Source organism: Colobus angolensis, unplaced genomic scaffold (genome assembly GCF_000951035.1).
Source record: "Colobus angolensis palliatus isolate OR3802 unplaced genomic scaffold, Cang.pa_1.0 Scaffold206, whole genome shotgun sequence".
NCBI lineage: Eukaryota > Metazoa > Chordata > Mammalia > Primates > Cercopithecidae > Colobus > Colobus angolensis.
The window spans coordinates 749,281-776,218 of NW_012115222.1; the positions used below are offsets into that span (position 1 = coordinate 749,281).

Consider the following 26,938-nt stretch of genomic DNA (forward strand, 5'->3'; position numbering starts at 1 on the left):
AAAAAAAAAAAAAAGAAGGAATATTTACTTACCGAAGTTCCTCTGGTGTGAGATACCAATTAACATATCCTGCCCACTTGTGGACAGCTTTTGCAGCTCAAATGCCGTTCTTGAAGGGTCTTAAGTTTGATCTTAGTCCTCAGCTTATACTTGGTGGTTAACTATATTTTAAAAGGCAAGGTCAATGATTGAGACTAGTAATTTTTGTGGCATTTTTCTCCTGGTGGACCCACCCATACGGCTGCCAGGGGTTCTGTGGGCAGCCAAGGGCACCCTTCCGGCATCTTGTTCTCTGGTTCTATCAAAAACATGCAGTACAGAGATCATGCTGTTGAAAGCCCCAGCAGCTGCCTATTTTTCTGTAGAAATCTCATTCTAATCACTTAACTTGTTTCTGAACCATGAGATTGATCACTTCTTGGAAATAAGTACAACAAATAAACCAGAAAGCCCCATCATAATCAACACTGAAGGGCCTGAGACAGAAGAGGGGATTAAAGCAGCACTCTACTACCTTGCCACAGCATCATTCACTGGCTGTGAATGTACATCTAAGGTAAGCCAGGTACCAGTGGCTACTTTCAAGTTGGGTTAAGTGTGGATTTGGATTTAATTACAGTGTCAATATGTTAAATCCCCTACTGGTTGGTGGGGAAGAGGAGGTGCTGGAGGTGCTGTGTTATAGAACTTTAGACTCTGCCTCCCAGGCTCTGAGTTAATCAGCTTAAATCCCAAAGGTAGACAGGACACTGTGCAGGTCAGTTTGTACTAGAACCAGATTACACTCTGGTGGCTAATAGCTCTGATCGATTACAACCTTCCCCATGAATCTCCTTAATGAGAAACCACCACAAGAATGAAAGAAACTGATAGAAAGGAAACCATAATAAATTTATGGAGCTGGAAGAAAAAAAAGGCATGGTCTCACAATGTTTACTCACTTGGGTTTATCTGCCCGAGTCTCCTGTTAAGCTGACACTTGGCAGAGTTATTAACCTTGCCTTTCTTGAGATGGGTCTTATTCTGCAAGCCCAACACATTCTACACTAAATTCTCGCTTATCTGGGGAGCTGGAATGTGAGGGTGGCAGTGTAATGATCAGAAGGTAAGTGATAGGTTTCTTGCATGATTTAAAATTCAAGATGAAAGTTGAAAATCATGCTTTACAGTTAACTTGAAACAAAGCAGAGAATAAAAACAAACTCCTACTAGTGTTTGAAATCCCTGAACTCGACAGTCTGTCAATGAGTTTCCAGGATAGCTGAAGATGCACAGAAGGAAATTCTGACTCCAGGGGACCTTAGGAGATGCATGCTTCAGATATCCATCAAACCAGGCTTGTAACAATGCATCTCAAAGGAGAACTTTACAGAGTATTTGCTCATGCCTTGGCCTCTCTCCAAACCTCTAGACATGCACATTCAATGACCCAGTCAACATCTCTGCTTAGATGACTAATAGACAACTCAAACTTAATCTGTCCAAAACAGAACTCCTGATTAGCACGTACCTCATAACTCCTTTCCCCTAAGTCTCCTCCATATCAGTAAATGACCATCCACCCCTGTCGCTTAGTCATCCTGTTCCATTCTGTGTCTTTCCTCCTGGGCTAAGGGACTTGCCCAGGACATGGTAAGTCCTATTGCTACTGCCTACAACATATACCTGGAATCTGGCTGCTTCTCTCTGCCCCACTACTGACATCCCAGGCTGGGTCACCATCATCTCCTACTTGGGAGGCAATAGCCTCCCTGCTTCCACTCTGGCCACCCTACTGTCCAGTCCCAAAACAACAGTCAGGGTGAGCTTCTAGAAATATAAATCAAATTAGGTTGCTTCCTTGCTCAAAACTCTCCCATGGTCATAATAAAATCCAAACTGTCTACCTGGTGCTATAAGCCCTGACTTCATCCGTTCCTACCAGTTCCCATGTCTCCTGCTATCTCTCCCTTCATTTTCAGCCTTTGCGCATATTCTTTTTCAGCTTCTTGTTATTTAGGTCTCAGCTGAAACGGCACCTTCTCATGGAAAACACTCCCAGTACCTGTGAATATTACTCAGCTATATTTTCAAGAGCACAGAACGCTCTCCGAAACGATGCTGTTTCTTTAGTTGTCTGTTTAGTTGCCCATGTATTGCTACCCACTTCAATTTTGTTTATTTTAATATGCCTTGATCTAAGAACAGCACTGGAACATAAGAGATGTTTAACAAAAATGAATGAATAGGCTGGGTGTGGTGGTTTATGCCTGTAATCCCAGCATTTTGGGAGGCTGAGGCAGGTGGATTGCCTGAGGTCAGGAGTTTGAGACCAGTCTAACCAACATGGTAAAACCCCATTTCTACCAAAAATACAAAATGAGCCAGATGTGGTGGTGCATGCCTGTAATCCCAGCTACTTGGGAGGTTGAAGCAGGAGAATTGCTTGAACCTAGGAGGCGGAGGTTGCAGTGAGCTGATTGCTCCACTGCACTCCAGCCTGGGCAACAAGAGTATTGATTTAAAAAAAAATCTTGATTTAAAAAATAAGTCTTGATTAAAAAAAGAAAAATGAGTGAACAAACATCTGAGATGCTACTAGGCCTGACCAGAAATGATCTTACAGTATTAGTTAGACTAGTTAAACTGATTGGAAAGGAGAAACTTTGTTGGCATATAAACATCAAATTGTCAAGTTAATTGCTTTTAGCCTTCCAGACCAGAGATAGCATTTCTTACATATTGCTCTTCTTAGGTTTCCAAGAGAAATATCTACACACTGTTTTGTTGCTACAAGATGAAAAACCTGTAGTTTCAATTCAAGCTTTTTTTCCTAAGATGTAAGTAACCATGGAACATCTATTTTTCCATAGGTCATGAAGTCGTATGAGAAACCCAGTAAATTATTCAAGATCCCTTGTGCTGTTTTAGTCACAATTACTATATATATATTTTTTTTTTCTAGAAGAAAACCTTGAAATAATTGAGAAGTGTATACACCACATGTCTTCTTAAAAGTTATACAATTCCAATTCAACCAAAAATATGTACTGAGTGCCTATGATGTACCAGATATTTGTACTGAATTTGGTAACACCAGGTGTTATTGTTCCCATTTTGAATTAGGATATGAAGGCTCAGTGAGGTTAAGTTCCTTGTTCAAGGTTACATGGTGAGGAGCCAGTATTTGAAACCTCTAGCCTAATGCTCTTTCAATTCTTTCTTTTCACTTACTTTCACACTACATAAAATCTTGATCCCAATTTTTATTTCCTCCTGCAACGGATAAAGTTCAAGAAGCAGCACCTTGCTGGGGATAAGATATGGGCTCAGAGGCAGGGGATAGGACACCACTTCCAGTTGCCCCACATTCTGGTTCCCCCAAATGCTGTGTGGCTTTATGAAGTTCTTTAGCTCTGTTGTGGAGTCAAAAATGGGAGTCTACCTCAACAGAGTAAGGATGCAGTGGCTTTGATGGAGTGGTGAAGCAGGCTCTCTTGTCAGAGCAATGCTATAGAACTCTTAAGTTCTCATTTTAGTTCAAAACATCAGGCTTAACTAAAGGATTTCAGGCCAATCCTTTTCTAGGCTTCAAGTTTGTGTGCCCAGCTGCTTACTTGATATGTCTCCATTTGTGCAGCAAACATGACAAGCTTTACAAGATCCACCGCAGAACATGAGATTCACCATCCACCATTCCAACTCCCCCACAAACAGATTCCTCTCTCAGGGTGGCCCATACCAGCATGTGGGAACACCAACACCTGGTGGCTCTCATAAACAACCTCAGTCCCATCCTTATTTCTCCCTTTCTTCATTCCCCTTCCCCCTATATCCAGTCTATCAGCAAATGCTGTCAATTCTTCCAGAATACATCTTGAGTATGTTTGCATTGCTCTCCCTGGTCACCACTATTCCCTTCCAAACCTTCTTCATTTTTTACCTAAAAGATGGTACCATGTAATAGTCTCCTTACTTTCTCACCCTTCCACTCCTGTTATCCTAGAATCCAGTTTCTATAAAGCAGCAAATCATGACACTTGTCTAGTTTAAAATTTCCCAATGGTTCCCCATCACCCTTACCTAACACCTTACCATGGCCTACAGAGCCCTGCGTAGTTTAGCCCAGGTGTTTGTACCCTGGAGTCCTATCCACAGATAGGATTCACAGGATCTATGATTTTGAATGGGAAATAAGAATCACATCTTTATTTTCACAAACTCTAATTGAAATAGAAGATTCCACTGAGCAATGCAGAAAATCTAGGTGGCATCAGCAGTACCTGCGACTTTGTCACCAGTAGAAATAGAAATATGGATATTTTGTATCACATTACAATTGTTGCAGATATCTTGAAATATCATTATTTTAATGTTAGTTATTAGATCTGCTACAAAACATGCTAAAGCATCATTTACAATTTATATTACAACTGTGTCTTTTATATATTTTGATACCTGTATTTTAGTGTAAATGGCTTCCTTTGCATTCCTGTGTATTTTATCTTATGCAATTAAGAACATGATTCTGAGAAGGGATCCATGTGCTTCAACACATTGCCAAAGGGTCCAGAAAAGTTTAAGCACCTGGTGTCCAGCTCCTCTGTGCTCTCATGCAATGCTCTCCTGCAGTGTTTCTTTCTGCCTCAGAAACACCAGACTAGCTCCTACCTCAGAGCCTTTACAGGGGCCATTCCTCTGCCTGGAACTCCTTTACCCACGGCAGGTTCCTTCTTAACAGCTGTACCTTTGCTTGAATGACACCTCTTCAGATGGGCCTTCACAAACCAGCACACACAAACTCTCACCCCAGTTCTTCTTTGCCACAAAGCCTCGATTACTCCTTTATAAATTTTACCACCATTACCAGAGACAATCTTGTTTATTTATTTACTTGTTAATTCTGTTCCTTCCTCCCCAGCAGGGAAGTTCTGTTAGTACATGAGATTCTTCTGGCCTGTCCACAGCTACATTTCTATTTCTTAAGTATCTAATTTGTGCTTGATAAATATTAGCTGAAGAAATAAACAAATCCTTCTAAGCCAGAGGATCACTTTGGGTAGACATCAAATGAATATAACTGAAATGCATATATAAGACCATTTGCTTGGACTCTTCCCATTAAATACAGTAATTTTTGCCACACACATGTGCATAGCAGTTACTTTGGCACTCACAGCTGTGATCTGGCTGAAGCATAAAGTCATATTCAAGGACACCTTAGAGATTTGTGATGCTCCCTGGAGGACTTAGGCCAATAAGCCAATTAATGGGCTATAATGCTCCATAAATACTATGCTTATGCCTGGGACATTATAATTTGGCTCTGACATTATTTAAACAATGCTACACACACTCACACCAATGGTTTATTTTTCCAAAGATGAAATCAGTGGCACAACAGGATTAGATGGCAAATAATTTTATATATTCATTTGTAACTTCAGACATACACAAAATAAAAATAATCTCTCTCTAATTGTTTTAGATCATTACAGCATAGGAGTGATCAACAGCCAAATGGAGATTGCTTATCTGAAATATGAGAAGATACTTCAGAATTATGTGGCATATCTGATCAATGTAAAGCAAGAAACATGAGACAACCAAGATAGAATGGAGAGTAAGGAAACAGAAGTTTTGAGAAGAAATTGATAAAATGCATAGTACCAAAAGTAGATATTATTTATTTTGGGAACAATAAATTCATACTGTGTGGTTTTTCTTTTTTTGAGATGGAGTCTCACTCTGTCACCCAGGCTGGAGTGCAGTGGCACAACCTTGGCTCACTGCAACCTCCACCTCCCAGGTTCAAGCTATTCTCGTGCCTCAGCCTCCTGAGTATCTGAGATTACACACATGCACCACCACGCCCAAGTAATTTTTGTACTTTTAGTAGAGATGGGGTTTTGCCATGTTGGCCAGGCTGTTCTTGAATTCCTGACTTCAAGTGATCCACCCGCCTTGGCCTCCTAAAGTGCTGGGATTACAGGTGTCAGCCACTGTGGCTGGCCCTGTATGGTCTTTTATAAACACAAATAGCAGCTCTCATTCCCCTGATCTTGCTTCATTTTAATTCTCACCGGCCTCCAGACTGGAAGGTTACTGTTGTCTAACGACCACTCTGTCAGACTGCTGCTGGAGTCTGGGTTTCTGAACATTTGAATAATTACTTCCAGCAGAAGTACATGATCATGGGATACACTGTACCAGGACAGTGTACCAAATAAGAGACCCCGCTGCAGCACTAGACAAAAGATGAGAATATGATAAATAACAGGAATATGAACAATAAATTTCTATTTTGATAATATGGATGTTTGAAGGAATAGAGAGGAAGAAATAACATTCAAAACCAGGTTTTCAAAATGGTATTACACTTACATATCTGTGTCCCTCAGGTGTAGTGAGGACGTGAGTAAGAAAACTATCCAAGCAGAGTATGGTGGAGGGATTTCAAGGAAATACAATGCACATGTAAAACAGACGACAGAGCAGACAATGTCACCACATGCTCCCAAAGTAAGCAAGAATGGGAACACTTTGAAAAAGGGGAAATTTCTTCTAAATAGAAGGACCATGAAAACAGAGGAACTCTTGGATTTGCAGTCCCTATAGTCCAATGTCTTGCTGCCTAAAAGGGCCCCACATATTTAGGAGGGCCTGGCTGACTTGGCTGACATTAGAAACATCCTAGCAACTAATGGAATAGGAATTTCTCAAGGCTCCACTTGAGGCAGTGGCTTAAGTTCATGCACCACGATGGAGGAGATTAGAAGAAAAATCTCCTCATTTTTGTTCTAAACTCTTTGAATTTCAAAGGGAGCCCACCACCATTTAAGTAATTTGGAATGTGTGAGGCACTCCCTGTTCACATTGTCTAAGTTGTTCATGATTTTCAGGATTTCAGACATGCCCCTCAGTAGCATCCTCACATCTAGATTAGTAGCATCCTCATATCTCTCACTTTCTGTCCAGTCATCTGTGTTTACCACTCCCCTGGACATTTTGGATATCTTTCATTGGGTATGGGGCCCAGAATATCAGATTACCAGATGAAGACACCTCGCTGTGTTATCTGAGCAGAGGGCAATGTTCTCTATTTTGCTGGCCTTACTTCCTTTGATTATGTTTAATGTTTGTAGATCACTTTGCTATCAAACAGACTTGTCTTCAGAAAAGACATTCTTAAGAGGTAAGGGGCAACAGCTCAAATGACATGATTCATGACATCAGGGACTGGCATTTATAGAAGGGCAGGCAGGAAACCAGCTGGATGAATAGAGTTGCGGTCTGCGGGAAAGCTCTACTCCAACTGGGAAACACATATACATTTTTAGCTTGAGTGATCCTGAGACACGCAACCCCTAGGTGTCCCTATGGCAGTACCAAGCCAACCATTAAGGAACCCAAGTTAATAACTAGCCCAGTCTCTGTATATGTGTATAACTGAATCACCAGCTCTCCCTTTCAGACTAACAAATCATATCCACTGTCATGGTACCCACAGAAGTACACTATGGCCTTCTCATGGAAGAGGGAAAATGCAATGAAGTGTTGAGACCTTCTCTCACTTTTCATACTTAAGGCATTTTAAGAGTGCAAGAGACACTTTTAGAAAAATCTGTTTTATAGTTTACATAATTACCTTTCTAGGTTAGGGGTACTCGACTTAGGGTATAGGCCTTCAGAAAATCTGTGAATCAAAATCCCTTTGAACCCGTATTTGGACAATGGATGTGTGTATATTTTGGGAGAGATGGTTCAAGCTTTTATCAGATTCTCACACATATCAGAGATACAGGAAAGGGTAAGAGGCACTGTTCTGGAGCATTTCCCTAAACTGCCTTGAGACAATCCTTGGTTCAATTGAATTTCTGAAGTTTGAGAATTTTTTTTTTTTTGAGTTTCGCTTTTGTTGCCTGGACTGCAGTGCAATGGTGCAATCTCGGCTCAACGCAACCTCTGCCTCCCGGGTTCAAGCGATTTTCCTGCCTCAGCCTCCCGAGTAGCTGGGATTACAGGAATGTACCACCATGCCCGGCTAATTTTGTATTTTTAGTAAAGACAGGGTTTCTCCAGGTCGGTCAGATTGGTCTCGAACTCCCAACCTCAGGTGATCCGCCCGCCTCAGCCTCCCAAAGTGCTGGGACTACAGGCGTGAGCCACTGCACCTGGCCAAGAAATTTAAGAATGCAGATATGGTTGCCTTCTGAGAATCATCATTTATCCTTAGACCCTCACCTTCTCCTTATTCCTCAAATAAAAATAAAAAAATCAACCTTGGGTGCAAAATGTGAGATTAAAAAATTAACTGTATAGTTTTAGATAACACAGGACAGCAGAATCAAGAAAGCATCCAAATTAAATTAATGGGCTTAAAGGAAGGAGAGGGCTCTTACTGAGCAAGAATGGCAAAAATTCAGATAATATAAAAAGTTCAATGTGCAAATGATGTCCATAAAAGAAGAAAGTAAAAGATGAACAGTGATAGGGAGAAAGCCAAAGTTTAAGAGGGGAAGGAACCATTGACACCTCTGGGCGAGCTTCCTCATTTATATTCACAAATAGGAGACCATTAGAGCACCCAGAACAGTGCACAGGGTAAGGCCTCAGGAAATAATTACTAGTAATAGTAGTAGGAGGAGTATATTAAGGTAACCAGGATGTTGAGGAAAATAAAATCAGAAATAAAAAATATAGCAAGGAAAGTATACATTTTCTACAAAATCTGTGACTGGACCTTGTAAACATTATGCTAAGTGAAGGAAGTCAATCACAAAGGTCCACATACTGTAGGATTCCATTCATAGGAAATGTCCAGAACAGGCAAATCCATAGAGACTGAAGACAGATTAGTGGCTGCCTAGGCTGCGGGTGGGGGACATAGAAGGGACGGCTGGAGAGTGAAGGCTGCAGTGTATGAGGTTTCTTTTTGGGTGATGAAAATGTTCTGAAATCAACTGTGGTGATGACTATACAACTGTGAAAATACAAAATACCATGAAATTGTACACTTTAAATGGTGAATTGTATGGTATGTGAATTTTTATACCTCGATAAAGCTGTTCAGAAAATCTGAGACTGGAAGACCCTTTAGTTAAGGAAAATCTGAAGTATCCTATAGATTTCTCTAAAGAAACCCTCCATCTTGCATACATTCCCTTATGTAGGTATTTCCTTTATCTTGCCACATCTTCATCTAATAGAGTGATTTTTCAGATACATATAAGGTATATCTTAGAAACAGCTGAAGTAGTATATTTTGATAAATGAATTCAACATTAAAGTCATAGATTTTTAGCAGATAAATCAGTGTTTAGAAAAATATTGGAGCCATTTATTACCTCCATCTCTCATGCCTATTCTCCCATCACCTACCAGCTACATAATGCAAAGAGCACGCCTTTGGAAGTGGTGAATTGTGAGGAAGGGCCACCTTATTTTCTAGGATGGTGCATATTTTCCCTTCATCTCCCAATTTCTGCTTTACTGACTCTTCCCAGATATAAGTCCTTAAATGCCTATAAATTCTATTTTACAACTTTCCTGCTGCTCCTACGTGCCAGCATTTCATATAAGCTATATTAGCCATTTTCCCTCAGAGCCCTGAAAGAACCTCACTACTTATTCCAACTTTCTATTTATAATAGCATCACTAGAAGTGAAGCAATGATGAAATAATGAGTAGAAAACATTTCATTTTTTTCTTGTAATCTGACCTCAATCTTCACAAACAGATCTTTATACATTTTCATAAGTGGCACATCTAAGAATTAAACTTTTTTTTTTTTTTTTTTTTTTTAGTATTCCAAACTAAAAGCTTCAAAAGCATATTTTTTCTCTTTCGTGTTATACAATCTCAACATAACTTTCTTCTCACATATCCATCACAGTGTAAATCTATCCCTCTAACTGTAATAATGGGTTGCAAAGAAACCGTTTTATCCCAAACAATCTCACAGGGTTCCTATCTCTTCAAGAAAGGAGGCGGGCAGTGATGGGGCACGCCACAGAAACATACATTCCATGAAGAATGAGGAGGAAGGCAAAGCCTGAAGACCTGACAGGGGTCTTTTCTTATCTTCCCCCAAATCTGCTGCACCTGTCAAAAAAAATGAAGCAAAGAATTGAGGGAAAGCCACAAATAATTGAAGAGAAAAATCAGTGTTTTCCTTTATGGGTTGCAAAATAAGGTTTACCAATCTGAATTATCTTGATGGTAGTTTTTAAAGAAATTTGTCTCACAGGTGTGTACAGCCACATGAGGACTGATTAACCTTCACAACCATTCGTGAAAAGAGGGAAAGGTTTCTGACAATTTTGGGTTAAAAGATTCCTCCTAAGGAATTGGTGACATAATGACTCAGTAAAATGAAGACTCAAATGCAGAGGAAGAGTAACTAAATGAGAAGAAAAAAAGAAAGGCTATGTAAAGTCACTTGGAAATGAGGAATGATTTTTCTGGCTTCTGATAGGGTGCTGTAGCCAAAAGCTTTGCTTTCCAACTAGAGTACAAAGAAGCACAGGAAAGAATTGCCACTCTACTCTTCCAGCACTTGATCTGGCACAGCTCAGGGTGTTTTTTAAAACAGACTTTATTTTTCAGAGCAGTTTTTGGTTCACAGAAAAATTGAATGGAAAGTACAGAGGGTTTTCATACATCCCTGTCTCCCCCTGCCCCCTACAGTCCCCTCTACTGTCAGCAGCCCACACCAGAGTGGTACATGTGTCACTAGTGATGAATCTACCTTGACACATCGTCACCAAAGTTCATAGCTTACATTAGAGCTAACTCTTGTGTTGAACATTCTATGGGTTTTGATAAACGTATAATGACATGAGTCCAGCATTATAGTGCAGACTGGTTTCACTGCCCTAAAAATCCTCTGTGCTCCACCTTTCCATCCTTCCCTCCCTGCTAACTCTCTGACTTAATAGACAAATCTGGTGTCAAGAGGAAACAAGGGCTTTACTCATAATTTTTTCTCCATCTTCCCCCTTCTGAAGCACATCTAGTTTCTTGGAAAGGCTGGGTATTGGCAAAGAAGCCCTCAGCTCTGTGTGTGCACAGGTTCATACCAATGAGCAAATGAAAGAAAGTACTTTAGAGCCAGGAAGGAAGCCAGATGCAATGGTCTGAATGTTTGTGTCTCCCAAAATTCATACATTGAAATCCTAACCCTCAAGGTGATGGTATTAGGAAGTGGGGCCTTTGGGAGGTGATCAGGTCAGGAGGATGGAGCACCCATGACTGACAGTTGTGCCCTTACAAAAGAGACTCCAGAGAACTAGCTCTTCCCGTCTACCACATGAGGACATAGTCAGAAGTTGGCAGTCTGCAACCAAGGAAGAGGACCCTCACTAGAACCCAACTATGTCGGCACCCTGACCTCGGACTTCCAGCCTCCAGGACTGTGAGAAATACATTTCTGTTGTTTCTATGCCACTCAGTTTATGGTATTTCGTTATAGTAGCCAGAATGGACTAGGACACCAGGTGTGGTGGAAAGAATGTGGGCTTTGGAGACAGACCTGGATTCTTCTTTAATTTTTTTTTTTTTTTTTGAGATGGAGTCTCACTCTGTTGCCCAGGCTGGAGTGCAATGGCATGATCTTGGCTCACTGCAACCTCAGCCTTCTGTTTTCAAGTGATTCTTCTGCCTTAGCGTCTCAAATAGCTGGGATAACAGGCACGCACCATCACGTCCAGCTAACTTTTGTGTTTTCATTAGAGACGGGGTTTCACCATGTTGGTCAGACTGGTCTCAAACTTCTGACCTCAGGTGATCCACCCGCCTCAGACTTCCAAAGTGCTGGGATAACAAGGGTGAGCCACCGTGCCTGGACCACCTGGATTATTCTTTTGCCTTCTCTGCTTACTAGCCCTGAGGCTGAAAGTATTTAAGATCAATGAAGAGTGACTTAGGTCTGAGTTGCAGCTTCCTTATCTATAGAATAGGATAATATCTGCTATGAGAAGGATACCTGAGACATTGAAATAAGATGATTATATAAAGTGTATACAAGCACAACATAACTTCCTTCTCACATATCCATCACAGTGTAAATCTATCCCCCTAACTCTATAAAACTAGATTGCAAAGAATATTGCATGTAATATTTTTCCTTTGCCTCAGAAATGGGTAAACAAAATTTAAGAAGAAGAAAACTCCAGGGTGTGAACATCTTGATAAACATAGATGGACTCACATTAATTAATGCCACTGGACTGGAATCAAAATCTGTACCTATTCTGGAAAGTAAAATTATTTGCACAAACAGGCATAGCAGGTCTCATTCAGTGAATAAACAGCCACTGATCTCCCTGTGCCTAACTGAATGTACTTCTCTTGCTCACTCGTTTACAACTGATTATTAGGCGGTGTGAGGGATTAGCTATAATCATGTATTGTTCACAATATTTCACACATTATTCATTTAAAACTATGTATTCTTTCTTTGGAGTTAAAAGTCAGTTGTCGACACTTAAAACTGAAGATACTTGTGGAGGGCTGGCAGGAGTCCCCAGCAGGGAGCATTATGCATATTCTATAACTCTGCTTCTGAAATCTGCACCAGGGCTTCTGCAATTTATGTTTCCCTTCAGCTCAACCAGGTGCCTTGTACCCAACAAAGGGCAATTCCTGAGAGTTAATTGTGCCTTGTTATTTCAGCAGGACTTAGGATAAAGGTGATTACCAGCTGTAGTTATTGTGACATTTCACTTCTCCTCTCTCAGACTCTCCTTTACAAAGCTTTCTGCCAGCAGCCCATGACACCTTCACCTCCACCACCCCAACACCCGTGGAATAACTTCTAATTGTCTGCCTTTCAAAGAAGTGAACTCCATAGCTGTCAATGTTTGCTGTACTAATTGTTTGTACATTTGGAGTTAGCTGAAAGGGTCCGGAATCTTTCAAGATGATCTGTCTCTTTTGTTCACTTCCTCTTATTCTTGGCCCAGATGTGCTTAAGGAAAACCTGGCTGAATTTCCTCTCCTATTTGAGAACACCTAGGGATGAATCAGTGAAGACCACAGTTTTCTCCCTGGCCCCAACAGGCTATTCCTTTGAAGGGTATGTCATTCACAAAATGCTAATGTTTGTTAATTCTGCGTAGTGAATACACACCTGTTTGTTATATTATTCTTTGTCCTCTTCTGTATTTTTTAAAACATAGATTAAAATGAACATGTTATATGAAGCAATTCTTGGTGTTTTGCATCTTTGTGTCTCTGCTCGTAGAAGTCCTCACAAAGACGAAGAGGGCTGCTATCAAGGTGGACAGAGGTCCTCTTGAGAATGTGGGTTCTCATTTGTATCCAACCCAAGTTCATGGCAAGGATCAGAATCATTGAAAATAATAGAATCTGGTCATGTAATTCTTTTTACACACAGAACTGGATTTTCCCTCCACATTAATCCTTTACCAGCAGTGGATGGGCTGAAAACACAGACACTGAACACTTAGCTCACTTCCATCTGGCATGGCCATGTGAACACTTTGGTTGGCTTGTTTTTTTAATGAAGTGATTTTTAATGAAGCAAGCTGTGAATTTAATGGATACCTTCAAACAGCTTCTTTGTATCTAAGCTTTAAGTAACAAAGCAACTGCCAAATTAGCCACCAAAACAAGAAACAAATTCAAGACTGGACGACTGCAGGATCAAGGACTGCTGGGGTGTGGTCATCAGACATGTCATCTCCACTGCTGGCACAACGTATGGTTCCACAAGTACATGTGGAGGCAGGTGGCCCGAGGGATAGCCTGCTCAGCGACCTTGTCAGAGGTCAAGAAAGTGCTCAGCTGACACTAAAGCATACTCAGGTGCAAGATGTTATAACTGTACTCTCACCACCGTACATGCGGGTACACTGTCTCTTAGAGGTTCATTTCCCTTGTGATTTTGAATCAATCATTTCAGCTCACTTATAATGTGGGCACAATGGGAAAGAGATCATTAGGTTCGGTCTATAATATCCTGAAAGGAAGATGAGGTGTTGGTAGAAAGAAGTGCACAGGGTATTAGAGAACTCTTTTAAAGGTGAGAGAAGTCACCCAGTCCTGGAACCTCAACTGTAAATGCAGGAAGGAATGCAAGATGGTGGAGGGCTGGGTATGTGCAAGCAAAAGGCAAGGCCTGGGGAACAGAAGAGAGCATGTCCCACCCAAAGGCGTTCAAATTCCTCAGTAGAAGTACTGATCCAATACAACGCACTTATGACATGCTATGATACTGGTCCAACTAACTTACTCACGAGGCTGCGTTAATGGGTTAGAATGAACAAAGGGGCTTGTCTGCCTTCATATAAAGAATGGAGTGGGGTCCTCATGCCTATAAATCTTCTTGAAGCACTTTATATCCCTTATGACATAATTGCCTAATTACCCCAGTGCCACAAGTGTTTGCTGATGAAAGTGAATACTCTGAAACCAAAACTCGTATTTTTACTTCAATGAATATTAAAAATCAAAACCAAAACAAACCAACTATAATAAGAGTCCAGCAATGTCCCCACTAAGTCTCATGTGTGTACATATATGTGCATGTGTATATATATATAATCTCTACATAATCTATCTGTATATATTAGGAGCTAAGTGAATTCTTGAATCTATTAAATAGCAAGTGCCAAGGTACAAAGTAGTTTCTTCGTATCTGTTCAACTCTGCTCCCCATGGTATACCTGGAGATTACGCTGAGATTATGCACACTTTAAAACCATTGTCCTCCAGTGACTTCATAAAAAAGATTAATAAATAAACAAGTTTGAAAAAAAAATCCTTAATCCTCGTCTCCCTAGCTTTATATCCCATTATTCTGGGTAACTGCTATGTGTGAAAACATGCTCAGTTTCAATTTAGCTAAACCTCTGACTCACAGGGAACAGCTTTTAAATTGTTCATACAATTCTTAACAATCAACTGGTTGTGTGTAAAGGAAATAGGAATACGGAAACTTAATCACTTCCACTGTGAAAAATCACTGTGTCTCCCTGATCAGAGGAAAATCAGATCCTAGAAGGCCTTTCCTCCAGATTCCCACTATTTCCTGGCTGTTTCATTTAAATCACAACATTGTTGAGCTGATCTATAACTTCATGAGTTTTCCGGGCAAGGGTGGATGTTATGAATACATGTCTTAGGAAAGCCTAGTGGCAAATATTCCATCACTAGAAACTGACGTTAGAAGCATGCCATTCGCTCGTCCTAAGATGGGCTTCCTTGGCAAACTGGTCAATCAGAAATGCATTAATGGCAAAAGGCTGTAGTCAAAGCACGTATTTCAGGGAACAAGTCATGGTATTTTTATGTGTGTTACATTTGCTCTTCCTTTTTGCTATCTTTTTGCTATCTACATTTTGAATGCTTTTCTTTCAAGCTTTGTGTGATTGGACTCAGACCTTATGAGATTTGCATTAGTTGGACTTTATCAGAAATTCATCCACATCTGACTAATATAGATGATTGCAATGTAGTGCTCTTGGGTTGAAACTAGGTCTTGTTATACTGGCTTACCTTGCACCAAGAAAATATGAATAATGATCCAGTAGAATGTAGTAAATAGATATCTACTAACCATAAAAGGATTCACCAATATTTAGGGTAAAAGAGACTAAAAGATTTAGACTGGCCATGTAGGTAGGTAGGTAAGGTAGGTAAAGTAGGTAGAGAGGTAAGTAGACACACACAGTCAACTCACTGAGGTCTAATTATACGTCATACAATATATCCAGTTCAAGTGTAGAATACACATTTTTTGAACAATAACTTTTAGTCTTAAATAGAGACCAAAAGATGTCATGGAGAGCTCTTTGCTCACCCTCTTTCACAGGGAAGCTCAGAGAAGTTGAACCAACCCACACAGATGGCCAGTGGCTAAGTGAGGAGGGCATGCCCAGTTTGGAGGTTCCAATGAAAATCAGCCCATTGATTGCCATCATGAGTAGAAACTCACCCTTACGGGCAGAAAAAAAGACTTCACATAGCAGCCAGTGTATATACAACAGCCCTGGGTTCCTGCCCAGTTAAAAATGAACATCCAACCGTGGGCTGCAGAGATAAGAAAAGGAAGTGAAGAAATGTCTTAGGAGTGGTGGCATGAAGGGGGATGAACAGTTATGCAGAACGAAGGACTGAGAGGGTTTACTGACAACTGGAAGTCTGCGGTGTTAAAAGTAATTCCAACCAATGTTAGCGTTTAGATGCTGACAAATAAAATTTATAAATGACTTTTTAAACTGCCTCCTCAAGCAACAAGAGCAGTTATTGTCACATCGATTTTGACATTAAATGTTACAGAATTTCCTTGCTTTAATGAGAAGGCAGATCCAACTGGTAAACAAAGTAATGATTAAGCAATTAAAACAATAAAACTGAGAAATAAAGTAACACTACTCCTAATTCTTAACCCAAATAGGCAGGTTTTGCTGATGTGCTTAAAAAAAAGATGCATGTTTATCTTGAGGTGAAAATACTGAGAAGAGATGCTCACTAGGAATAAACTGTCCTCTGATAAGAGGGGAAAAGTCAATTAGTAATGTCATTTGTTTAAAACTCTGCCTGCACCTGGTTCTCATTTGTTCTCCAGCTGAGAAACCAAAGACAACTTCTTTTTATTGCTTGTGGTCAAACAGCAAGTTCATTTTGCCATGGGATGATCAAACGGCCAGCCTCCTCCAGCTTGGGAAGGTTTGCCTTTCACTTTCAACTTGTTCAATCATCATTAACTCTGAAAATTGTCACATTCCATTTGTGCAATGAAAATTTCATCACTGGTGACCGTTTGGGTGAAGTTTTTGTAGGCAAGGCCCTAAATCTTGTAGAGCACCTCACACATTCTCAAGGTCATTTGCCTTGTTTCCTTGTTTAATGACAGTTGCCTAAGATCCAGGAATGAGTCTGTGACCTGACATCAGCAACTCTGAAGACCCCTGTGTGTGGGTACATGTTACCCTCTCTGCGACTGAGAGAGATCACTGGGTGATTTGCCACACGGATTTCATCTGAGAAAAATTAGGGTATGTACATGCATGTGTGCACACACAGATACACACACACCCTACTTTGTTATACATTACGTGCATATACACTGGGATTTTTACCGGGGAAGCACTAGTTAAAAAGATTGCTGGATGAAGTCTATTTCAAAGCAGGGCTTCCTCACTCTGGGAAACCTGCTTCCCTGCAATATCAGACTGGGGAGGTTCCACAAAGTTTCTGAAAAGGAGAAATAAGCTTCTTTTTACTTTTGCCATTAGGCTTGAGAAATCTTCAACTCCTTTATTATTTAATTATATTTTCCCCTCTGCAGATAAGTTCTAAAATGTTAAATCTCAATGAATCTGGCACAAGACCAAATTCCCCACAGGCCCTTTCTGAATATGAATTTCTGAAAGTGGATGTCAAGTGGCAAGATGGCTAAATTAAGAGGTCACTAGATCCCGACTCTTAAGCAAAGCATGGAGTGTACTGGGGAAAGTCAAATAAGTTTTGTGCCATTTGCCAAGTAAGTCATAATGGCTAAAACAGGCCCCGGTTATAGGTCTTGATTTAATTTTCAAGGTCAAACCCAAGAGCATGTATATACAGAGCTCCAGAGCTCTCTAGCATCTTAAGCCTGGGCACTAACACACTTACTAAATAGTCCACAAGAAGCGCTTCTTGATTTCCAGCACTAGTTTTCATTCCAGGGCTTCACTGAGTTAGCTGTTGAAATAAGGAGGTTAGGAGCAGGTCTGAATCACAGACACAATGTCTTGGCTCCCTTTAGCTATCTCTGGCTCATAATATATTAAAACATTTACTGTTGCCAATATCCAACCTTTTTTTTTTTTTTTTTTGAGGTGGAGTATTGCTCTGTTGCCCAAGCTGGAGTGCAGTGGCTTGATCTGGGCTCACTGCAAGCCCCACCACTCAGGTTCATGTCATTCTCCTGCCTCAGCCTCCTGAGTAGCTGGGACTACAGGCACCCACCACCACGCCCGGCTAAGTTTTTTGTATTTTTAGTAGACACAGAGTTTCACCATGTTAGCCAGGATGGTCTTGATCTCCTGACCTCATGATCCGCCTGCCTCAGCCTCCCAAAGTGGTGGGATTACAGGCGTGAGCCACCGCACCTGGCCAAGAGTTCAATAATATTAGGTTATTGGCTGAAGAAAGTTTGTGTATAATTTCCCAAGTGAGATATTTTTATTCAAACACTGGCATATGTGCCCTGTATTCTTTTAAGTGTTTTATAATATTAATTCCTTTAATCCTTATAGTAATTCCAAGAGGTAAAGTAACAAACCCGAGATCACAGAACCATCTATATCTATATCTATATCCATTAAACTATAGAGCTATACTTTTTCATGAAGACTTCTCAGGATATGCAACCCAAGTGCCCATTTATCTGCTGCTTCAAGTTGGGCAGATGGTGTGCAAAGAGAAAGATGTTTGATCTGTTTGTTCCATTTCACAGGGATTGAAAAACGGAGATCAAGTCTCTAAACTGGCTGTTTCCCCTTATACTGATTTCTTCTACTTTCCTTCTACTGATGGATCCCAAGTGAGCTAGCAAGCTCTCCCTTCTCTGTGTCTGTCTACATCTCTCTTTCTCAGACACACACACACACACACACACACGCACACATGCACACACACTCACATAGCTATTACCGTGCTTCAGTAAAGCTGTAAAGCTGTACAGGGCTTGTGATCTAGGCATAAAAACAGACATCATTTGCTCATTAGAGCTAAGTTTTCAGGACGTGCCCCACTTACTGACCTCCACTAACGGCCTGGGTTTGCGCTCGACTGCAAACCTGAAGTGGCAGAGTTCACAGTAGCTGGTGTTTGAGGATGACAGCCAGTGCTCCAGGCAGCTCCGATGAATTGTCCCCAAGGTCCCTGTACATTCACATGGAGAGAGCAAGTCCTCTTGGCTGCTGCCCTCATGGCAGATCCTGCACATCGGCCGGTCATTGAAGGGGCTGCAAGAGAAGGAGGGGCACCTGCTGGTCACAGGGCTGGAAACCTCCACCAAGTGGATGGCCCTCTAGCTCTTGTCCTTTGGGCCCTCTGCAGAGGCAGCTGTTTTAGGACCTCTTAGATCTACACTTGACCTTGGCAGTGGGGCAAATAGTTCTGGGCACTCTAGAGCACTTGGGTCATCTACTTGTGACAACACAAAGAAATAGGGGATTGTCAATATCAAAGTAGCTGGGTGTGGCCCAGGATCAAAAGTGAGTGAAAACAAGCAATGGATATTTTTGCCTTGAATATAGATGTAGTTCAGGTCAACTACTAATCCAAAAATCAGAACCACCCTTCATCATTAAGAAGAAAAATTGTTTGAAATGACAAATGGAATCTTTTGGACCAAACCAGGACACGTTTGTATACCCTAAGGTTCTTTTCATTTCTCTTTTCAATAGGGTGGGAAAATGAGAGGAGGGAAGTTAGTCAGCAACCAACCCTGCAGCCACTACACAGAACTGCAGTCTGAGCCACAGCACAAAGCTGGGTGGTGGATTGTCCTTTGAGCTTTCACAGGATGCTCTATGGGATGCCAAAGATACCAAACTGAAAGCTAGTAATGAGTATGTCCTACTGAGGTAGCCTCAGTCTAGAGTTCTGCCTTTAATCTGGAAAAACCACTCCTACACATTTCATGAAGGCAGCTTAGTGTAGTTAGTGGTTCATGGTGCAGGGCTGGGTGGCTGGGTTGAAACCTTAACTCTGCTGTCTATCACCTGGATAACTTTGGGCAAGTAACTTCATCTCCCCGTATTTTAGTCTCCTTATCTCTAAAATGGAAACAAAAATGGTGCCTTCCTCATATGGTGACAGTGAGCATGTGAAAAGATAGCCCAGATTGGAAACTTAGAATAGGGACCAGCACACAGCAAATGCTTAGTTAATGCCAGCTACTGTCTCTCAAGGAAAATCTCGGGCCAGAGAAAATCAAATAACTTGGCCCTCATCATGTAAGTCAGTGGCCAATGGAAAGACCACACTAAGATGGCCTCATTTCTTGGGAGGTACCCTGCCCTGGGAGAGGACCATGCCTCTCTGATGAATGTCTTATGTTGCTTCTGCTGTTCTTCATTGGGCAATAGATTTTAAAATGTGTCCTCATGACATGTGACAATCCTAGGACCAGCCTCTTTACCTGCCCTCCCTTACCTCTCTGTATGCCCCCAAAGATGACAGTGACCCAGGCACATGCCCCTTCATCCTCCTGAACACTATCTTTGGTCCAAATGAAAACAGCCACGGAAGAACTGCTATTTCCCAAAGGCCTTTCCGAGAATGATCCTGGTAATGAGTGAAGGCCAAAAGGAGATTGAAAAAGGAAAGGATCTTCCTCCTACTAGCCTGAAAGGCCTACTTGTGCCCAGGAGTGGGAAAAGAAAGTTGACAGGTTTTTTTAAACTCATGATTCTGGGCTTCCTTCATTTACATTGAGCCTATAAAACTCTGAAACCTGGTTTACAGTACCGCATGGTGGGAGAGCAGGTAAAAATACCTGACAGGCAGACAGACAGACAGACAGACACACACACACAAACGGAGGCTCACAGGTCTCAGCCACGCCAACCACAGCCTGCTCTTCCTGGTCAAGTGAGCTGTTTGATGCCTGCAAGGGTGAGTGGGGCACATCAGTCACCCAGTCTCAGTTCACAGAGGACCAAAGATAGTCACTGCCTCATCCTGAGTCCTAACCAATTGTCAAAAGTTCTCCAAGAGTCAGAAAATTACATATTAAATGTTTTTCTATTTTTTCCTTTGCACTAGCAGCACAGATTTTAAATGGAGGGCATATGGGCAATGTTCACAACATGCATCAGAGTGTGATTCCATGTCTGGGGGCCACCATGCCCAGGGTGGGATGCCACTGGTAGTCCTGCTGCGGGCACATGGATCTGTGGGCCTCTGTCTGCACCAGAGGGCTTGACTGATCACTCAGACAGAGGTAAGAGTATTAATGACGGGTCCTATGTTAGAGGTCAGAAGTGTCAGCACTGACACTAGGGGGCAAGTTGAATGTTGACCTACCTTCTAAGTGCATAGGTTAGAAGTCCCACTTACCCATTCTGAGAAAAAGCTGGAGAAGCCAAGGAATTCCTATTAGCCTGGAAGCCCATAGCTCCCTATCCAACAAGAGCACAAGAGGAGACAAAGTGCTGGTCAGGATAAGTGGTCTCCAAGCTGCTCACAGCCTGCTCTCTGGCTTTAGTTCATCACTTGGGAAGGCTGAGGAGGTTTTCACAACAGCACTTCATAGGGCAGAGTGTGTGTGAAGGGTCAGGGATGGGGGACCATTGAGACTGAAGGAGGGGACAGCAGAAGAGACTTCCAAGTGATGAGAAGAGACATGCCCAGGAAGTAGCCCTGGACAGCGCTTCCATCAGGCAATGCCAGTCCACATGCACACCAAGAATGTCACTTCAAAAGTTTTGCCCACAAATCCAATCACTTTGACTCAGTCGCCTGAAATCAGATACCTTCTTAATCCTGTTCCAATAGGATTACCTTTGTTACCTACTGGAGACAACAAGAGAGCAATTACATAACAATGTCAAAATAACAACCCCATATCTTGTGGGCTCCTTCCCCTCCTGGCTCTTTGTAAGTATGACTTTAAGGGGAAATCTCAATAAGGTGAATTTTAGATTTATATTCTATTGCTATAGAAACGGCAATGACAGAACTCGTGTAGTCTTTTTTTTTTTCCCAGCACCTCCTCTTACCTGACACAAAGACCTGAGCACTAATTACATTCCCGTTAGCATTTTCCATCTGACAAAGAGTTCTCTGGATCAATTACAGATTCATTTATTTTAATTGTGGTACTACCTCTGGGTGGCAAGAGTCCGCACTACTGTTGACAGCAGCTGCCCGTCCTTGGCTGAAACTTGCATGACATACTGCGGCTGCCCATTCACTAGGCTGCCACAATCCTCCACCGTCTTCACCACGGGCGCAGCTGAGCTGGTGCAGTCTGGCAGGACTTCGGGCAGGTGACTGCAGCGGCTGGTTGTCATGGCAACAGACAGCAATTACTCTGCTAATGGCTTCCACATTCATACAGGATTTCCATCTAAGAGAGATCAGAAAACAGTTTACTGGGGCAGGGTGGTTAACAGAAAATGGAGAATTATGGGCCACCAACATCATCATCATGTCATTATTTAATATAAATAACAGGGGTAGCCTAGATGTGGCACATTATCTTGTTACCATTTAATACAAGTGTGCACACACATACACACACACCCACAGAGCCCATAGGAAACAGTGGATATGGTATGAACAAGACAGCAAGCATGTTGGTGTATATAAACATTTAGGAGCCCTGCTTTCCACGAGGGGACAGAATGATGATTCTGAGGCCCAGATCTGAAGAGAAGATAAGCAGTTCCCTGCTGTGTGCCAGAGAAGCAATAAGTCTTTGTTGACACTCTCTAAAAGTTACTAAAATCATTACTAAAAACATTCACAACTATTTTTTCTGGTAAGCAATTTATTCTCCATGCAGTTTCATTCTGAGATACTAAGATTAAAAAGACAGAGAAAGAAGGAAGAAAAATAAAAATGAATTTGGCCAAGTATTAATAGCATGTTCTAGGACAATATTTGCCAAACATGAATCACTCAATGACTGTACTACTTTTCGACTTTTGTCATATCTGTTGCATAATAAAATTTTCTACTCAATACATCTTGAAATTAACTTCCTTTAAAAATGGAACCTATTTTAGCTTTGTCTTCCAGTTATTCATGAAATGAGTTTAATGAGCTTTTATTTTCTAATGAATGTGACAATAAACACATTAGCACGATGTCTTGTTTGTGTACTACCTAAAATGCAGACGTACATGCATCATTATAGAGAAACACATAGGAGAACGTAAGAAAGTAATGAATGAGATCTCTATCACCAATTAAACATAATCCATTACTAATAAGGGCCTTACCTCCTAGGCACATGGTTTATCATATAAACCGCAAGGAATTCTGCTCCTCATCTGTGTGGTGCAGGCTTAGGTCATGACTTCAAGTTCAAAGCAGTCAGACCCACTTGAGTGAGGAACCCCACTGGATTCAATAATAGGTTTGCATGTGACACATAAGAAATAGAGGTTTTTACAGAAACTTGAAGGAAGAATTCTGTCCAAAGGTGAGATGACACAGTTTCATGGCTAGGAGTGCTAGCCTGCTCACCTCAAGCTCCTGGGCTCGACATGGCCTGGGCTCAGTAGACAGCAGCAGGATTAGTTAGTTGATGGACTGAGCTCACATCAATAACCCATTTAGGTGGTCAAGGCTCAGACTTAAATAAATGAAATATCTTGTCATTTGCACAACCCCAAACCCCAAGAGGATTCCTGTAATTCCGCAAGGGGTTGTTTTCTCCCAGATATTTGTCTCTACTTCTTACATTTTCCTTGATCCCTGTGGTTCTGGAAAACAGGATCTTCCCAACTTCAGAACAATGTGCATCAACTGTATGTTCTCAGGGCAAGAATGCAGTGTTTCCTGATGAAACTGACAGTTTCCCTCCTGACAAGCACGTGTCAAGCAGGCTCGACTGTCCAAAACAATCGGACGTGACCATCATGCCTTCCTTGCTGCCGAGGTGTCTGGCTGGCCTTGCACCAGCAGCCTCCCTTTCCCACCCTCACTGGCTGCCTGGAGTCCTCTCACGATCTGCGTCTGCCCTTGCCCAGCAGCCCTTCTGAACCCACAGTGGGGAGATGGCTGTGGACTTCAGTCCTTGTCTGAGACCTGATGTGGGGGCACAGGCAGGGGCTGCCCCACTCATGCCATTTTCATGAGCAGCAATACTGAATATTCAGCACAGTCAGTTAGTTGGTATAGGGTATAGTTTTGCTTCTTAAATAGGATTTTTTGCTTTTTTTAAAAAAAATCACAGTGCAATTAGTATACGGTATGTTATAAAAACTATGGAAGAACACAAAGGAGACAGTAAAAGTCACTCATAATCCCACCATTCAGATAACCCCAGTAAACTTTTTGGGTAGATATCTTTTTATATTTTTGAAAGCGTTGGCAGGGTGGAGTTGATTTGTGACTGGGGCCAGACAGTTGTTTCATTTTGTTTTTAAAAACTGAGTTATGGTAGCTTTCAGACCGAAAAACAAAGAGATGTTAAAAGACCATCCACTTCTAAAACTGTGCATAACTCCTCTCCTCTGGCCTGCCCTTACAAAACTCCATTGACATAATTTTAAATTCTCATAATGCTTCACAGTCACAAAGTGTAACTTCCTGGCACAACTCTCTTGCTTCACAAGGCAGCCATAGATTAAGAGCCAGGGGTGTGTTGGCAGGAAAAGCAGACACAGTGACCTTCTTGCTGCATGGAATCATTATGTCTAGAAGAACTCTGAGAGTCTATTTTCGGGTTTTGCATAACTCCAGCTCAGAGGGCCAAATACTCCCTCCCTATACTTGATGGAACTGGAAGACAGTAAGGAGGGGGTGCACAGAGTAAATAATGGGACCCAGGGCTGCCAGTAGTTAAGCTACCCTTAGTGAATTGCCTGTCACCCAGGCACATAATAGCCCCAAGTTCACACACTTGTAACCTAGATTAAGTCCTCGTCAAAGGAAGTAGTTCTAAATGTGTGACCTAAATCCACAATAAAATGCCCTTAAAAATATTCTAGAAGCAGAGCTTCCCTTAAATTCATTTTATATATGTAATTTCACTTCTGGATGATTTCATTTCTTCTTTCACAGGTAAAAGGGATATTATCCACCACCTGATCAGTTTATTCCATTCATAGTGGGTGCTGGGCACTGAGTTTAGCATAAAAGAACAAAAGGAACCTCACCTTGCCTTCTTCTACAAGCAAGCCCTGGCTCTTTCTCTTGTGCCATATCTGCAGAACCCTGCATTCAAGATCCTCTAAGCCCTAGTTCAATTTAGGACCTAACTAAAATGATAGTGCAGTTCAGCATTCCCTGAAAAATATACCAGCATGTCTTATGTATACCACACATCAGAATAATCTTAAGATTCTAAGACTGGCATGCCAGCAATGAGTCCCATCAGCCCTGAAAGACCGTGGGCTTGAATTAAAAATGGGGTAAGAGGGATTACACAGAGCATTAGCATTCTTGATCATGGTGGGGATGGTTGAGTTGGTTCTAATCTCAGAAGAGTGGATCTAATCACCTACTCAGACGGAGGAGGAAGAAAGGAAGCACACTCTGCCCTGATCTCAGTGAAAGGGAAGCCCAGAGGCCTAGATGCAGCATGGGGCAGTCAGAAGTGGGCCCCACAAGCTGCATGCACCAATTGGCATGCATATGTTGCACCTGGGGCAGTGACAAATGGCCCACTGCATTTTCCTGTTTAGTTCAGAGCCACCTGGGAAAACAGCAGGCTGTTGCCGAGGATGCTAGAAAGAGCTGAGCTGTTGGTTTGCAGTCGAGCACTGGTCTTCTACTGAGCTTTCTGCAAAATTTCAAGCACTATCTGACTGCTTTCTTATCAATGCCAGTGCCCTGCTCTTGTGGTAAAGTACTTCCCAGTCTACCCAAGAATTCTCTCTGGGAGGGAGTGGTGTACGTGTAAACTTAAAACATCAAATGGCACTGGTGGGATGGGTCATTTGCTGGCCAGGCTTGACACCTTGCATAATTTCTTTCTCAGGCTGAGAATAAAACATGATTTGGCACTGGCCAAACTCAGCTGCACACAGTGGGAGGAGCAGGAGTAGGTGGATGAGAGGCAGACAGTGAAAACAGAGTGGGTAGGCAAATAAAATGAAAGTCTGATTAGGGAATTGCTAAAATAAAAAGGCTTGTCTGTTAAACTGTGACCCCTGAAAAGGACAGGATACAGGTTTCACAAAAGCAGGAGACCTAACCAGGTGGCAGAGATTCATTGCTGCCATTTCTGAATAGGTTGCCACTGGTAAGTGATTTCCATGGGAACATGGCTGGCATTATGAGGATGCGGCCACAGGTCGTAGGGGAAGGGAAGGAAAGCAGGCTCTGCTCACCTCAGCAGCCCCAAACCTCCAGGAGAATCATGAGTTAGGGAAAAAGCTCTGTGTTGTTGGAGGCACAACATCAAAGCCTACACTCTGACTTTCTACTCACCAAAGCAAATCACTCAGCCTCTCAGACTTTTCCTGAGATTTCCTGAATATTTGAAATTAGGGTACTAATATATCCTGAGCCACCTCATCTGGTTGTTTGTGAGGTCTAAAACAAGATAATACATATGAATTCACTTTGTAAGTAGGAACAAGCCATGTACAGAGAAGTTTGAACTCTATTATTATGTTAACCTTCATTTCTGCTCTTTTTCTAGCCTGGGATATATTTCATTTCTGTCTTTTAAAACTATCTTTCTTCATGTCTGGTCAACCTCTGATGTACCTTTTGCATCACACCTGAACTCTGACATTGACCATGCCATCTCTCTTGGCTAGGGAGAACAGAGGGAGCCTCATCCTTGCGTGCCCACTTCTCATTTTCTTTGGCCCTATTGCCTTCAGATCTGGAAGACAGGTTTCATTCTTCTATGAAAATGCTTAACAAAGATATATGACAGGTGATGGGACGATCTGTGCAGCAAACCACCATGGCACACATTTACCTATGTAATAAACATGCACATCCTGCACATGTACCCCCGAACTTAAAATAAAAGTTGAAAAAAGAAAAACAAAGATATATGAGGAAAACCTGCTATGATGTTGGAGATACGTGGGTCTATTTGTTAGAGCAGCTACCATTATCTTAACCTTAACTAATCTAGCATGTGATAAATACACTAGAAAATAAAACACAGGCCAATTCCAAGGCCCTTTTCAGGCCTACTTGTATCAGAACTACATTTTCAGTGCCAAGTCAACATTAGTCTCTTAGATGGAGGTCAAGAAGTGGGAGAAATCTGTTATACTGGCACCTCTGTTTAGGTAG

At 41.7% G+C, this 26,938-nt stretch overlaps 1 protein-coding gene across 1 annotated transcript in view; it reads right to left on the reverse strand.

The window, feature by feature from the left end:
• MARCH3 (membrane-associated ring finger (C3HC4) 3, E3 ubiquitin protein ligase) overlaps positions 1–26,938 on the reverse strand; it is a 150,412-nt gene that overhangs the window by 14,076 nt on the left and 109,398 nt on the right. The window contains exons 2-3 of the mRNA XM_011942089.1: positions 21,830–22,073; positions 18,756–18,960 (exon numbers count right to left, since the gene is read on the reverse strand). Of these exons, the coding sequence (XP_011797479.1) occupies positions 18,756–18,960; positions 21,830–22,017 (393 nt within the window). The 5' untranslated portion in view covers positions 22,018–22,073. The remainder of the gene's footprint in view (positions 1–18,755; positions 18,961–21,829; positions 22,074–26,938) is intronic.